This window comes from Branchiostoma floridae, chromosome 6, assembly GCF_000003815.2.
Source record: "Branchiostoma floridae strain S238N-H82 chromosome 6, Bfl_VNyyK, whole genome shotgun sequence".
Lineage (NCBI taxonomy): Eukaryota > Metazoa > Chordata > Leptocardii > Amphioxiformes > Branchiostomatidae > Branchiostoma > Branchiostoma floridae.
This window is the reverse complement of record NC_049984.1, coordinates 16,264,623-16,280,825: the sequence shown is the minus strand read 5'-3', so window position 1 is coordinate 16,280,825 and position 16,203 is coordinate 16,264,623. Positions and strand designations below refer to the sequence as shown.

The 16,203-nt window shown below is 41.0% G+C and overlaps 1 protein-coding gene across 3 annotated transcripts in view; it reads left to right on the top strand.

The window, feature by feature from the left end:
- LOC118417730 (epithelial splicing regulatory protein 1-like) overlaps window positions 1-15,745 on the top strand; it is an 18,378-nt gene extending 2,633 nt beyond the window's left edge. The window contains exons 4-15 of one of the 3 annotated variants that reach the window (XM_035823410.1): window positions 1,264-1,338; window positions 2,044-2,098; window positions 2,416-2,526; window positions 3,678-3,810; window positions 4,112-4,154; window positions 4,943-5,040; window positions 7,135-7,341; window positions 9,743-9,958; window positions 10,673-10,856; window positions 11,606-11,680; window positions 12,823-13,205; window positions 13,960-15,745. In XM_035823410.1, the coding sequence (XP_035679303.1) occupies window positions 1,264-1,338; window positions 2,044-2,098; window positions 2,416-2,526; window positions 3,678-3,810; window positions 4,112-4,154; window positions 4,943-5,040; window positions 7,135-7,341; window positions 9,743-9,958; window positions 10,673-10,856; window positions 11,606-11,680; window positions 12,823-13,205; window positions 13,960-14,136 (1,757 nt within the window). In that variant the 3' untranslated portion in view covers window positions 14,137-15,745. Of the gene's footprint in view, window positions 1-1,263; window positions 1,339-2,043; window positions 2,099-2,415; window positions 2,527-3,677; window positions 3,811-4,111; window positions 4,155-4,942; window positions 5,041-7,134; window positions 7,342-9,742; window positions 9,959-10,672; window positions 10,857-11,605; window positions 11,681-12,822; window positions 13,210-13,959 lie in introns of all 3 variants that reach the window. The other 2 variants (XM_035823413.1, XM_035823412.1) reach the window with 2 other exon arrangements.
- Window positions 15,746-16,203: the final 458 nt, after the last annotated feature.

Sequence of the window (16,203 nt, the reverse complement as noted above, 5' to 3'; positions counted from 1 at the left end):
ACCCATAATACAGAACTCTAATATTGTTTTCTATTATACATATTTGTGTCATCGATTTTGTCATCTATGTCATCTGTTTTGTATAAAGAAATTATACAAAACATACAAAAGATACACCTGTCAGCCTAGTTAAGAAATTTGCCTGGCTTAAAGATTTTGCTGAATATTTTTCTTTTAAAAGTTTTGTAAAGACATCCAAATTGCTGTCTTTTTAATCATATCATACATTTCATTGTTGTGTCTTTTACCAAAGAAATTTAAACCCCATCCCAGTAACAAATTATTTATGGCCCTTCTGCCTACGTATTGAGAATTTACCCATCCATGATTTTCTTATGTATACAAACAGTGAAGTCCTTCTGGAAAGCTGCTTGTCTTAAGGTAAACCCAAGATAAACGCCAAAGAACTTGACTTTGTCTCGCGATGACGAAAAGAGGAGTTCCCAATGCTCACAAAATCCACCCAGGCTTTCACCTGACATTTACGGAGAGCTGGGTATACGATTCCGAAAAACGCCCCTTCATGAACCGATGCCTCCGAAACAAAAGGAGGATAATTTTCCCCGCCATTCATGCAGAAAGCAGGGCCGATAGACAACATCGGTCGTTGGGGGATGGGCCCTGACAGAACGACCCCATCACAAACCGGGACGACAGGTTTTTTACTCCGCGCTCCGCTGACTGACTTAAGTGGCTTGCCTTCATGACTGCTTGAAAAACTATCGCAAAATCTCGGGACGTAGATGAAAAGGTGTCGTAATTGCACATAACGTCGTAAAATCTTCACTTTTTAACGTATCAGGAATGTAAAAGTGCTGGTTTAGATACACGAAGACTTAAGTCTTCGAGTCATATAAGCTTTACAAGGGGAGAGATTGAAGTTCTGGTTGATTTGCCCACTATGTAGAATGTGAAGTATTTCTTCCTGGGTTTGAAACTCTATACAACGCCAAGGCCAAGGAGAAAAGAAAGAACCATGTCCCTGTTTACACCAACATCATGGCTCGTGGTCATCACTACATACTACTCACACAAGGGTCCATGAATGTCTATTGCAAGTTTGGAACTCTCCAAAACAGGTGTAAAGTAAACAACTTCCAACCTTTGATTCGTTCTAAGAATTTTTTTTTGTTCTCATAAACAAACATGCCGTTTTTTGGCACTGGGTGTAAAACTATGATAGTAAAGTACTATAGGTGTCACTGTAAAACTTTGAGAATGTCTTAGAACTATGTTGAGTTCCTTAACCAGATCTTTACACAGACCTTGGATTGGACGTGACTGCAGTAGACGAATGTCAAGCCATGTGTCTGGTCATCGAAAGGTTGATCGGCTTAGGTAAGAACCAACCATTTTACCTTCACTGTTCCATTAACGTTGAAGCCTGGTAGAACATTTCAACTTATATATTGTCATAATGCATTAACTAGGCAATAAGGTGAAGAATACAAACTGTGCTTGTTAATTTTTGTACATAATGGTCTGTTAGTTCTAGCTTCTTCATAGATGACCTACAGTGACACTTAAGGTTGAGGAGATAATCGAATTATCCTCAGCTTCTTCACACCAAGGGCTGGGTACTTTTAAGATACGTTACTGCCTCGGGTCTTAAGACAAGATGGAGGTGGATGCATCCTTCTTAGAAGACCAATTAAAACAGCGTGCATGCGCTGTGGATTATCAAAGAAAGCATTTACCGGTCAACCATTGTTTGAGAAGAAAAAAAGTAGGACAAGAAGATGTTGTTTTTAGCGTGGTGGTAGTTTGTCATGTGTGGTGAAGACACAGGAATTCGCCCCGGAGCGTCTTCTCTTTGTGTGATAACGCAGACAATAGTGGCATCATTAAATACGGGGTAGAGGTGAGGAATGACCCGGGGCTCTCCTGCATAAATAAGCCTTAGCTGTCACACCAATAGCTTCAATTATACCAGCCCTTTTTGTTCACATGAAAACACTACTGTCTTGTCACCTGAAAGAAAGTAGTCATCTGTTGAAACTTTATATGACAGTATCTAAATTGTATGTTTTTGTTTCATTGCAGGTCACAAGTTTACGGACCCTGAAACGGTGGACTACAAGTACGAACCGGGAACATAGTAAGTCCTAACCTGATTTTGTCCGTCTGATCTTTTAATGAAATGTCAATTATTTGCACGAGTTATTTCGCACGAGTTAGTATGACCTTTAAAGAGCTACTGTAACACGATTGAAGGTCAGACTCTTTGACCGTTTTAAATGATGGAATCCTATTAAAAGAATAACAAGATGAAATGTAAGTCGTTTGCAAGGTTCTCAAACGGAACATAATGTATTCAGCAAGTTTAAGACACTTCGCATATCTTTTTTTCTATACAAATATATGATTTTACATGTACAACATTTTTTTTATTCCGCTCCTCTTGTCTATTCTCAGCCAAAAGAACGAGCTTATTGATGACGATACCATTCTGCGCGTGCGCGGTCTCCCCTGGCAGTCTTCCGATCAGGACATCGCGAGGTTTTTCCGAGGACTCAACATCACCAAGTAAGTTTGGAGACTTCTTATTGGTTGGAACGATCCTAACTGTCTATCACAATTTGCAACTCAACCAATGAAAAAGTGTCAATCGTCCGTTCGACCAACGAAGGAGTGACTTGCACGTCCGTCAAACATTTGCATTTCTATGTCTTTATTTTGCATCTTTATCTTTCGACGGAGGTGCTCATTTATATCTTATTATCACGTTCTGTACTACTGACATACATGTAAGAAGCCCCCCTTTTTATTACAGCGTGTGAGGTAAATTGCTTGTAGTTCGTGGCATACTTATATTCTCTATTCGAAGAAAGTTAATAGAATAAAACAGCTGTCCGTTACATCTCTGGGTTAGAACATTGGTTACATGTACAACACTTTAACGGTATAAGCAAGCATGGGACAGGTGTTCAGCGGTGTCGTTGTCTTGTAGTTTATTGTCATATTCAACCAACCGAGCTAGGAGGACTATAGACTACCTACTTGGGCTTAAGAAGTAATCATTGAACAATAGATATCTTCAGCAGTCGTTGTAAGATGTTAAAGAAGTCCGCCTACGCCGTGTTACTAACCTTTACCTCAAAGTATGGAGACGATGTAGTTATGACAATTTCTTTACCCACGCAAACTAACTTGGACGGTTGCCTCCGGTTAGAAGGGATGGTAAGATTAAGAGGATTACTTTTATGGTGTGCTCTTGTGCTTGCATGGGTGATTGCCTGTATAGTGTTACGTACGACTTGTGCACTGGTATTCTGTACAGATTTATCTTCACATAGAAAAATGCACCTATTAGAGACAAGTGTCATTTCAAGAAAGCTTGAACAGATTTTCATCTTTCACTTGCTATGTGTTTAATCATCAAAGACAGTAAAAAGTACGTACACAGTAAAAAAAAAGTACATACTCCCCAAATCTGAGAACATGTACGTAAGATATACTTTCACATAGAATTACCAAGATCATGTGCTAGTAACATTTGGACCTCCTTTCATTGTATAACGTATGGCGATATGCGTGGCTTTCTTGTGGCGTTCAAATAAAGCGTTCGTGAAGGCGTGAGACTGCAGTTTATACATATTTCGCTAGGTGCGCATGTTAACCATGCCACGCCATGTTGAACCACCTGCTAACCCAACCACCTGTCTTCCCCTTTTCAGAGGAGGAGTTGCGGTCTGCTTGAACCCTCAGGGAAGGAGAAACGGGGAGGCGCTGGTTAGGTTCGCTTCTAAGGAACATAGAGACCTCGCTCTACTCAGACATAAGCACCACATAGGCCAGAGATATATAGAGGTAAGGGCAAAAACAACATTCTTTCCTACAGTGACTTTTGCTGTATTGTGTGAGACTCTAGTACTTGCGTATACTGTACAAGTCTATCGTTTCGGAAATGTACTGCATGCGTGTTAGGTATTTTGTATTGGTATGATGTCAAGCAAAATAAAAGTAATTAATGTTTTAGTTTTTTTCTGTTGGTTGTCGTATGTTGGACTACAGGGTCAATCGCTACATTTAGTGTCTAGAAAAAAGCCGTCATTATAGGTAAGAAAACATCCTCATCAGCTCAAATAACTTAGTTTTGTGTTGATTTCAGGTTTACAAAGCCACAGGAGAAGACTTCTTGAAGGTTGCTGGAGGTGAGTAACTGATTTTTTTCAAACTGTTGACAAATGTTGGAATAAAAAGAAAGCATTGATTTTATGTTGATACCCTGGGTTGATTTTATGTACGAGTGATTTAGCTTGCCCTCTCCACTGGTGTTGCCAAAAGCTGACGCTTCAGTTTTTATCCAGTGAAGCCACCAAAAATCACAGGTGTGGCCTTCAGGGGACAAAAAGTTGTCGGACCTGCTTTAAGTCCGAAGGGCATCACAATTTGTGAATCATACATTGGATCAAAGCAAGCCGTTTGGCGGTTATTATCTATGACAAAGAATGAAAATCGAAGCGCACTCATTGACCAGATCTTTAAGAAAGGATGAAATGTCTCAAATTTTTATCCACTCAAAAAACTATTGAGAGAATGTGATTGTTCTAATTATAATTGGAACCATGAAATTTTGTGGAGTTGGGGGGGAGGCTTAATTCTGACAGACGGTGTCAATTGACAGACGGTGTCAATAACCTTATGCCTGAAACCTGAGTCGACCTTTTGTTTGTAATTGTCATCGAATAGGAGAAGATCTCACAGAACCTTGAAAAATCGTCTGCAGGCCTGTCAATCACAACGACATCTCTTTTGTTCAGTTTTTGACCGATTTTCATGCACAGCACGCACCCTGAAGTGCAGACAACATTCGTGCGGTCATTTGTACAGACTTCTTTGGTCTGGTACATATCAAAAGTGCTCCTGACCTTCCATTGACGTTGATTTTTCGTGAAATTTATTGGAATGTAAAATTTTGTTTGTTTTGTTGACAACCCAGGAAACGCGAACGAAGCCACAGCGTTCCTCAGGGACAGCGCAGCAGAAGTCATCGTGCGCATGCGTGGTCTTCCCTACACTGCCACTGCTGCTGATATTGTAAGTGGAGATTTCTACTTCTTTCTTTATCTATTAAAATTCATATTGCAACAATATGATATGATATTTCAACACTTGTCGGTAGTAACAAAACTGACAAATCAAAGGTACATATAGTTAAGGGAATTTTTTACCGTCGTCATTGCCCTAATAAAGTAATAAAAATAATTTAGTCAAGGCGATAAAAGGGAAGTATTAAACTTGTCGAGAATGGTATAAATCAGAAGATTTCTTCACATAATTATTCTTGAAAACAAACAGAAAATTGGAAATATGATGAAACTAAGAAAGTGTTCTGATATGTCGAAACTTCAGATGTAAGGTCTTTATGAAAACTGTGTAGAAATGCAAACTTCTGCCAATTCCACCGGTCACCTCTGTGTAATGAATTTTAGTAATGACAGACAGCATTTCATTCTATGTTGCATGCGAATGAAATCTCGGAACAAAGAATAAGATGAAGCTAGATTATACCCAGCCTTTAGACGCATTTAGTGAAGGAAAGCCATCCGTATATCTATTCACAGAACACACGATAGATCAATCCTTTTTGTATCATCTTCACAAAGGCGTGGTTTAACGATTAAGTCATTCATTCATTCTGTTACATTGACATTTAAAGAGTACGATCGTTAAGAGATTTTGATGTACAGTGCGTGGTCGTGCGATTTAAGAAACAATTTGTCAAGATTTAAGAAACAATTTGTTGGTAGTGGATTTAGTTGTGTTTTGAGAATTTGAAATTGATTTTGAAATATTTTCATTTTGGTTATGTTTTTGTTGAACATTCGGACAGCTGAAAGAGACGAAACGGTCTATTTAAGAAAAACATTCTTCAAGAAAACAAGGTGTCGTTGGCTGTTGTGTGGTCGATTTAGTTGTGTTTGGAACTTCTAAATTCAATATATTGTCTTTGTTTTCGTTGAACATTTTGAAAGCTAATAACACTTCTCACGCGTACCTCCTGTTCTTGTTTAAAGGCCTGGGGAAATTATGAAGGATTTAGAATAAAACAGTAGTGCTATATCATGCAGGGGCAATAACAGATTAACCTTTTCTGACACATCAATCAGAGTACCCCCCTGAATGGGTCTGTCAGAGGCCCTATGTCCCACCTGACAGAATGACATCCAATCCTTTTAATTTCGGAACAATAGAGAAAAATCCAACATCCACAAGGGAAAACACCGGATGGAAATGTAGAGATATTGAAATCGTTAACGAAAATGATATAAACTGCATTGGATTCATGATACGAAGTATAAAACAATAACAGATACTCCGTATATCCATAAGTAAATGCGTAAAAACGACGTTTCTATTTTGATCCAGAAGCGAAGCTAAATATGTATGTAGATAGATAAAGTGTAGATAAAGAGAGATTTCCGCCTGAAATTCCAGGAGAAAATGCCAGGAAAAATTACCAGAAATGCCAGGAAGATGGTTTAGACACCGTGAGATAAAACAGATGAATTTATATTGATTACTGTAAATTGGTTTTGTACATTCCAACGTCCTGAGTTGCTGAGTTATTTTATTGATCGAAATGTCCTGGTGACAGGTGAAGAAGATTTCTCCTTCGCGTGTCAATTAATTACCCTGCGTTATATAGAATACATTCTCTACATCTACATCTTTCAAATTGAAAAAAAAAAAAGAATAATAAAATCGCACAAAATACGAGAAACAACAACATAAGAGGCGATGAAAATGAGATAATCTACAGTAAGATTGAAGGGATAAATTTTCTCGAAACATGCTCGAAAAAGACTATAGATTAGTTTGCTAAATGATGCACACGCGCATTGTGTCCCTGTGTCAATAATTGAATGGGTCTCAATGATGATAAACGAGCGGGGGTCATCACGTGACCTCCCTCTCTTCTTCCTCACAACCGTCGTCATTACCCCTCTCACGGAAAATTAGCGTCATTTAACCTTTCGAAGATTCAAATTCTGCCCGGACCAATCAGGAGCGTGGAAATGTCATAACGACAGGTTGTGGATCAATATAAACGCAAACACGTCCAGTCGATATCATTACAGTGTACCAACACTACGTGTGAGTAACTGTGTTTGTGTGTGTTTCCTGTAGTTGAATTTCTTCGGCCAGAGCTGCCCAGTTGCCGGTGGAGAAAAGGGGATCTTGTTCGTGAGGTACGCCAACGGACGGTCGACGGGAGACGCTTTCGTGTTGTTCGAGACCGAAGCTTACGCTCAGCTCGCGCTAGCCAAGCACAAGGAGTCCCTGGGCAAGCGGTACATCGAGTTGTTCAGGAGCACGGCGGCGGAGGTACAGCAGGTGAGGACCCGATTCCCTTTGTCGTAATCCCCGGTGCACGGAGTACAAGGGCGAGGGTTTACCGCGGGTTGAAAAAAATGGCTATCGGTGCGGGTTTCCCACACAGTTAGAGCAAGATTATCTACACAACAACTGTTTTTGTTGTAAAATTATTAGTCCTACAAAGACTACATTTGAGATAGAGATATTGGGGGTTCTGTTATTGAGAAATTTCAGGAAAAGAAGTTCGTCTCCGCTTGTTATATAGATTCAGAACATCTGTAGATAGGGAAAAATTATTGTGGTATTTTTCGACGAGATATTTTTTTAAGTATAGCTTTTGAAATCACCCCCTTTTTGGTCACAAAATGAAATATCAACCGAGCCACTGCCTTCTTTTACTAGCTTAAACAACACCATCTTCTCTATAGGCCTCTGGGAACTGTTCAAAACGTTTTCCCGGTCCAAGACAAACACCGTTTCAGACATATTGTCACGACACGAACTGATGGTTTGACCCAAAAGGTCTACTCGGGCCCGAGGTGTGCCATTGTTACCAGAATGGATATACGACCTCCGCTGATTCGATGTGATGTTCGCAATTAGGGAGATGCGTGTCTTGACGGCTTTTACACGTGTAATTCTAGTGAAACAGACAAGGTGGAGTTATTTCCAACTACTCTTTGTAAAGCATTGACGTTAAAGACTTCATAGTATACCAGAGCAGCACTTGAAACAACCCACCTAAGGTTACGAAAATGGCGAAGTTCGTTTCGTGGCAGTGAACATAGCCGAGATAAAAATTTCATCACCCTCTATTTATACCTGTATATATATTTCATCACCCGAGGTACAATTTTGTACCAAAGGAACGGCATCTTTAGTTACTGGTTTAGGTGGAAGGGTAGCTTTCTGTCTATCTCTGTTAAGTGCTTGGTGTAATTAGCCCGCATTCACACACAATAGACAACCCAGCTCTATTCTCCGTGCATGTAAGGGTAATTGGCCGTTTAGAATCCATGAAGTATTTATGTCCACAATCAATATTCGCAATGATCGTGCCATGAAACCTTCCCATGTTTACAATGTAGTGTTTTTCCGGTTGTTTATTTTTTGTTGTTCCGATCTTTGTTATGTCGGTGGAGTTGAACCTGCCCTTTTTCGGCCCCCCTTTGACGTGTAGAGAACACGGTCTATTGTCGCGGCCTTTAGGTAATTCAAACTGACAGCCCAGGCAAGATCGACCGCTATTGTGACGTTACCAGGTGTGCAAGAGGCAGCTCTAAAGTATAACACCGTTTGTCGTTTGCGTTTTGTTTATTTTTCTAAACTTTGGACAAAATACTGTAAAAACAGTAGCTGGTACTATAAGTAATGGAGGTATGGTGACGTAAGCAAAGATCTTTTCCTTTAGTTGGCATTCTTATTTATCGGCAAATGATTTTGGAAATTGGAAGCAAAAGCTACTATTTTACATCGGTCCGCTTCAGTCATATTCCTTACATACCTTACATTCGCACGTTTTGTGGAAAATGACTTATAGAAAACTGAATATTCACCGAATGTTGGGGCATGTAATATACCTGCAAAAATTAATTTACATAAAAAAACTAATAAAATCAAATTACAGGTACGCAACAAAACAACAAAGTTTTTGAGTTCACATACTATATAAGTATCAGTATAGAATGTTAGTACGAGTTTAACGTTTTACCACAGATGTTCAGACAACCATGATTGTATTCGCCAGGCCCGAACTAGGCGTAGCTGCTCAAACGTATATAATAGCGTGCCGAACCAGGATGTGCTAAACCACGATATAGAATTCCGTTAGCTTGCCAAACAGCTGTTATTTGTATAGGAATATTCCGTCCTTCCCCGTCCAATATTCTTTTGCGAACCGGTGAGGGATTTTATTTCAGGGCCTATATTTGTGTAAGGCAGTGTTGTCTGTACATGCTTTGTTGTTCTTTGTCACTACAAGGTCATTAGAGATGCCATACTCACTCAAACATGAGTATCTAATTCGTACGACAGACAGTTATGGGCAAAGAAATTTCGAATACTACGGACGTGTTCGTTCCTTCATTCACACCCCTGAAGTGCTTAGTGGCACCTAAGGCCAGCAAGTTTCCTTGTTGTTAACATGTTTCAGTAGCAGAGTATGCTTTTACATGGAGGGGTTGCGAGCCCTTCACCTTCAACGTTATCGATCGAGGCAACACTTTTTACACGCGACCCCTATTTAACGTCCCTTCCGAAAGACAGGTGCAGCCCCAACCGAGATGCAATGCCCATGATTGAACTGGGAGACATTGCTAACGAGACGTGTACATGAGCAAAAACAATTTGATACGTTGGATTCATTTGAAGAAACTGTTCTTTGCCCTACGTTGACAATGTTCTATGTTTTTGTCCATAGGTGTGGAACCGTTACCAGCAGTGTCCCCTCATCCACACCACTCCCACCATGATTCCCATGCTGCCTCAGCAGGCCATCACGTGTGGGTCCATCCGCGACTGCGTGCGCATGCGCGGACTTCCCTACCAAGCGACCCATGATGACGTGTTAGCCTTCCTTGGAGAATACGCCGTCTATGTCCGGGACCACGGCATCCATATGGTGCTCAACTCATCGGTAATTATCTTGTCCTACACTATGCCCCGCGGCAATACAGCATATGATATTCGTACGCTTACCTTTATGGCTTTGTTCGGAACGGATAGGTATACTTTCGTCGGTATACTTTTATCTCGGCGAGATAGGCCAGCTTCATATATTATTGAAAGATTAATAGGATAAAAAGTTGCCGGTATCATTTCTAATCCAAATCGAAAAGAACCAGGTTGACTTCCACCAACTCTCCTATTGAACGGTTCATTCTCATAAAAATGAAGTATACTGGAGATGAATTTGTATTATTCTATCCTTTCGTGGTTAAAGATTATTCCTCTTCAAATTTCGCTTCAAATGCCGACATCGATGTCTTCAAACAGCCATGCTGGTGGTACATATATCTTCATGTGTGTCTGTATACAGTAATCTTAACTGAAACAACAAAAGCGACTTTCGTAAGGTGGTCTACATCTGTACATACATGCAACCAAGTGGATACAAATGGAGTTACTAAGAGGTACATGGGCATATCAACATGCTGAGTTTAGTGTATCGTATGTACTACTGGTTATAATGTCTAAACATTCTCTGCTATATTTGTTCTCCTCTAGTTATCATAATCTCATGTATCTATCAACAATGCAATATATTGAATTCCTTTGAACAAGTTGCAAAGAAAGGTGAGCATCTTTGAGCGTGAACCATCCATATTCAACAAGACGCTGTATTTTCCAGGGCAAGCCATCCGGCGACTGCTTTATCCAGATGTACTCCCCTGAGGCCGCCCGACAGGCCGCCGAGAAGTGTCACCGCCAGTACATGGGCGACCGCTACATCGAAGTCTTCCAGTGCTCTGGAGACGAGATGAACTTCGTCCTGATGGGGGGTCAGTTGAACAAGAACGGCATCGTCTCGCCTCGTAAGTACCACCTGCACAAAACAAGGCTTCTGCACTGGGCATGGGTCGCACACTGGACAAAACTCCCTCATTAGTAGTGGTAGTTTTACTAACATACGTTTCCTCTGTAGCTAACCCATGAGCGCGCTTTGTAGAATTGCTCTGTTAACAACTAACTAACAGGGAATATTTTTTCTTGCAGTTTAACAACTAACCATAACCTTAAAGCTTCATTCTGTCATTTCAGTAGCAAATAACGATAACCTTTTTATCTAGGCATAACTTTAGTTGTGTTTGTGGTGGGCGGCTGTTTCTTGTGTGAGCGCTATAGAGCTGGTGATGGGATGCTATGCTCATGCAAACATACATACATATATATAACGTTATGCATATACACAATCTTTTATCAATATTATAAAGCCCCAGATATTGTAAGACCGTGCAAGGCTGAAAATGAACTGAAAGTTGGTTGATATTTGCATTAATCTTTTTATAATCCGTAGAAATCTAGTAGTGGATAACATTGTTATCAAACTTATCCAACACCTGTAATGTATCAAATAAATATATATCTATTATAATCCTACCACGGTTCACAAACTTATTGAGAACATATTTAAATTTAAAGCATATCCATGCGAACGTGTGCTAGTATCTAACGTTACTAGTATCCTCGCAACGCAAGATCTGACCAGTGTCGCCATGTTGAAGAGTGTTGCGGCAACTGCCTGCTTGAAGATGTTTTAATTTCTTATTTTCACACCGTACAGCTAACGTGTATGCGGCAGAAGCACCAGTCCTACTCGATGCCCAAATGTGTGACTACCTAGGCCAGCAAATGACGGGTCCGTTTCTCATCATATGATTTTAAAACTGTACTTATTGTTTCATTTCCATAGGGGCAGGGTAACACTGCCAGTGTCCAAATGCAAATGGAAGCTGCATGCTCAATGTTGAAAGCTTTAAGCTACGGCAAAGCAGCAATGTGAGGAATGGTATCAGTGGTATGTGCTGTCTGTATGTATGTCGGTCTTGACCATTGGTTTTTTTGTGGGGACTGTTATGTGGTGCAAGGGAGGTACTATATTATCATTTTGGTGGTCAAGGCATGACATGGTCATACTGTTTGTTCAGCGGGTGATAAGACCTAAGGCTTGAGTGTAGTAGACTGTTTGTGTCACCGGCTTGGGGTGTGAAGGAGGCGCATGCTGTTGCTGTTCATCGGGGGACGATTTACCACGCAAAAAAATGACATGATGTTGCTACCACCACACTTTGTTTACAGTTCTTTGGGGCCTTTGGGCCGTTTTCTCCTCCGCAATACGATAGCTCGAAGCACCCTGAGACTGTGTAAGACATATTGACACCCTCTGATGTTACGGCAGCCTTCATTGGTAGCACGGAGAAAGATCTGACCAATGAGGTGTGAGTTATTGGCCAGTAGGGATGGGGGATGATGGGAGTTACGGTTGCAGTGAAACTGCACTCTAAAAAAAGAGTGGACTGTGGAATGCCGGGAATTGTTGGTTGGTTGTTCACTCAGCACGGAGACGGATTTTGATTGGTGGTTAACAGCACGGGATTGGCCAATCCTGATCCACTTCTCTCATTGCTTGCTTCATTTAATGTAGGGCATGGGCTGTTCGGGCTACCAGGCTGTTTGTTGGGTCAGCTGTGTAATGCATTATTTGCTACAGAAAGTAAAAAGAAAAAGAAAACCGAAACAGTGACCCTGGTTAGCCTGGTGCCCGGGTAGTGCAGTGAATAGCCACTGACCAGAAGCTTGTGAAGGCAATCGTTAACATAACCACATATGTATGTATCTTTGCTTTCATGGTGCCAAAGTCTATATGGTATTTCACAGTGCTTTCCCTTTAGTTTATCACCGCTTTATAGGTGTCCACATTTTACAGAGTTGTGTGCACATTGGGCCAATGTTTTAGCCGCCTGTTTCTCAATCGAGTTCTCTATGTTTTTGTCATTACAGCCACGGCATCCGGCCCGGCAGCAGCGGCGGCAGCAGCCGCGGTGGCAGCGGCGAACCAGTACCAGTACCCGGGGTACCCACCGCAGGTCCAGGTGCCTCAGATGTCCATCCTACCGCAGGGGATGATGCAGAGCCCGCGGGGGATCCCGAGCCCGGCCGCTGCCACCTCACCCTACTACACCTCGGCGGCAGCGGCGGCAGCAGCAGCGGCGGCGGCAGCAGGCTACCCTCCCGCCATGTACCCGCAGTACTACTTCCCCAGCCCGCCCGTCTCACCAACCAGCGTGGGCTATTACCCGCCACCTTCACCGGTCCTACGCATGCGAGGGATACCGTACAACGCAGGAGTCCCTGACGTAGTCAACTTCTTCGGAGGTTATCAGGTTGGTAAGTATACGGAGTTTCATTAACATTGAGCACCGGCCTACCCCTCGCACTAACCCTCTATCCCTTGCGTGCAGTGTTCTCGCATCCCTATCCTTACGTTTGCTTGTAGCAATATCTACTACTATATTTTCATGGAAACGACATTGTTGGCCTTCATAAAGGTAAAAAAATGTCATGTTGTAAAAATAAGCTTCAAGGAGGACGGTAGAAAGTAACCATTAAAAGTGTTCCGAAGAGTGTACCTGAAAGATTGTAATTGAATTGCCAGGAGCAGTTCGACTTGTCTGGACCCTTTCGTGCGTTTGTGAAAGAGACAAATGTTCTGGTATTAGGAAATCCATCATTTATCCAACTGACAAGATGCTATTGGACTTTGTAACATAGAAATGTCAGTGGGAATTAGCTATTCAATCTCGTCAAGACCGGAACAAACTCCTGTCCCTTAGTTTATCCACGCCCTTCCGCCATTTTGGTGACGTCACAAAGTCGATTGCGAACAGCTCGCAACAATAAGTGATATAATCCATACTTGGGGGGTTGAGTGGGGCTATCTATCATGAAAATTTTCATTGAGTGCATTTTGGTCATCGTTTACACATTGTTGTATCGGAAGAAAAAGCTGAAAAAGACGAAATGTTGACCAAGAACAGAAGGGTCGGGATGGGAGATCATGGTATTAGAATTTGCTACTTGTTATGGATAATCTATGTGTGGTGCTGACTTTTTACGGTTTCCTTTAAACCCCCTTAGGTGCCTCCTGAGTATGTGCAGATGCTTGTTGACGTGCTGGGACGACCAACCGGAGAGGCCATCATCACCTTCCTCTCTCACGAGTTTGCGCAGAAGGCTCTACTGGAGAAGAACAGACAACTCTTGGGGAGTCAGCCTGTGGAACTGGCGCCTTTGGAGCTGGTCCCAGCACTGTAGGCAACCATAGTGTTACAAATTTATTGTGTTATGTCATATACAAACAAAACAGACAAACAATATTTCTTCAAAGCCATTGATGTCAGACCATATCCCACTTGAAAGCACTCTTGGAGACAAATCAAATGAGAGTAACCAAAAGTGTGCTTTTTGTAGATATTGAATCGTAAGGACAATCATTAGTGTAGTGTATACGAGAGGCAAGCTGAGCTAGCTTCCTCACTTGGCGAGTAAGAATGAATGATTATATATAGTGTGATATATATAGCGTGACTGACAATCGTGTCTACGGCAATTAAGCCAACAGAATTGAAAGGAAATTCAGCGTTGGAGTCGGCTGTAGCTACAGCCGACACTTTCTTGTAGTTTTCGAACTTGCTGTACTTTATTATGATGTTGATATTTTATAAGTAGATAGCGTTACCTCTATGCAAGCTTGAACTACATCGCTGAGACGGTATACATGCTCCAAACACCAATGCATATCCTTCACCGTGTAGTTAGTTTTGTTAGAAGTCATTTGAGTCGTTGGATGTAAGTATATGAAGTACTTGAATGTATATTTTGCACTTTGAATGGTATATAGACTCTACACCTTGTCACTGGACGCCATCAGTGAAAAACATCACAGGATATCAGAAAAAAAGATTCTCTCTTAACTGAGTTACGCAGAGAAACTTCCATTGGTCAATCCTGTGGCGGTTCTTTAGAGAAGTAGCTAAAATTTATTGTGCACTATACTTTGCATCTTCGTGTTTTGTAATCACGAATTTCCTTGGCTAAAATGCCGATGTTGAAATTTCAACAATTTGCAGTCGACTTTTCCAATCCGATGTGCCTTAAGACAGATTATAACTCTTACAAACGAAGCTCTAATTGAACAGGAAGCAAGCAACTATGTCGTGCACTTATGGGAGGCATACTATACACTATCACATCTCCCGAACGGTTTTAGCAATGATTGATACGGATGATCGAGTTTTATTGTTTTGAAATGATATGATTTCTTTGAGATTATTAAGCTTTTTTGAGCAATGTTTGTATATCTTTTGCTGCATACAGGTGTCACGAAATATGATTTCATGACATATTGTCATATCGATGTTTTATGTTTCTATGTGAGAGACACCTTTACGCATGTGCGCATGTGCAATACATAAGGGAAAGTAACCAATCAGAACGTGGTGTAGATGTCAGCTGACTACCCTTCAGATGTGACATTCCGAACTCGAACAATTTGGACCACTAGCAAGTAAAACAAGCAAACAATTACACTAACATTGTGTGTGATAATTCATGCTTTGCAGTAAACATAGTCGATATAACATTTACTTGTCAAAGAATGTTATGACTCTGTAATGATACGATATTCAGACCTGTCCATGACCACGCATTATAAGCCATGTCCGTTTGTAAGCACCCCTATTCCCGGAAATAGTTAATATTTTCCCGGAAAGAACAGGGAGTTATTTATTGTGTGAACGCGTTCGTCGGCGTTGTTGAATGGTAAACTTGCACATCTTGCCGAAGAAAATATTTTTAAGATTTGTATCTCACTTTTGTATATTAGTCTGAAAGAATGAACAAAATAAATATGTTAAATGAAGAAGAATTGTCTCGAACTGCCTTTTTATATACAAGAAACTGTAATTCTTCTGTAATGATAGTTGACGATAAATACCATGATAGCAAACTTTATCATCGACACATTTTCCGAATACAGACATACTCATTTATAATTCGGGTAGATTAGATGAAGTATTGTGATCATAGACCCCACCATTCTAACATTCGTGTTAGCAAAGTTGAAACAAAATTTTGATCGTGGCATGCTCAAAAACATTCAAAACAAGGTAAAACACCAGAGGGACCAAAATTGACCTTGACCTTCGTTGACCCAACCAATATTCACATACCAAATATCATCACAAGAGGTTCATACAGAGGTTCTAAAGTTATGTTGTCATGACATATCCGGAACAATAAAATCTCGAACGCACACCCACACACACACACACACACACACACATACCCACACACACATAGACACACATGTACACTCATACA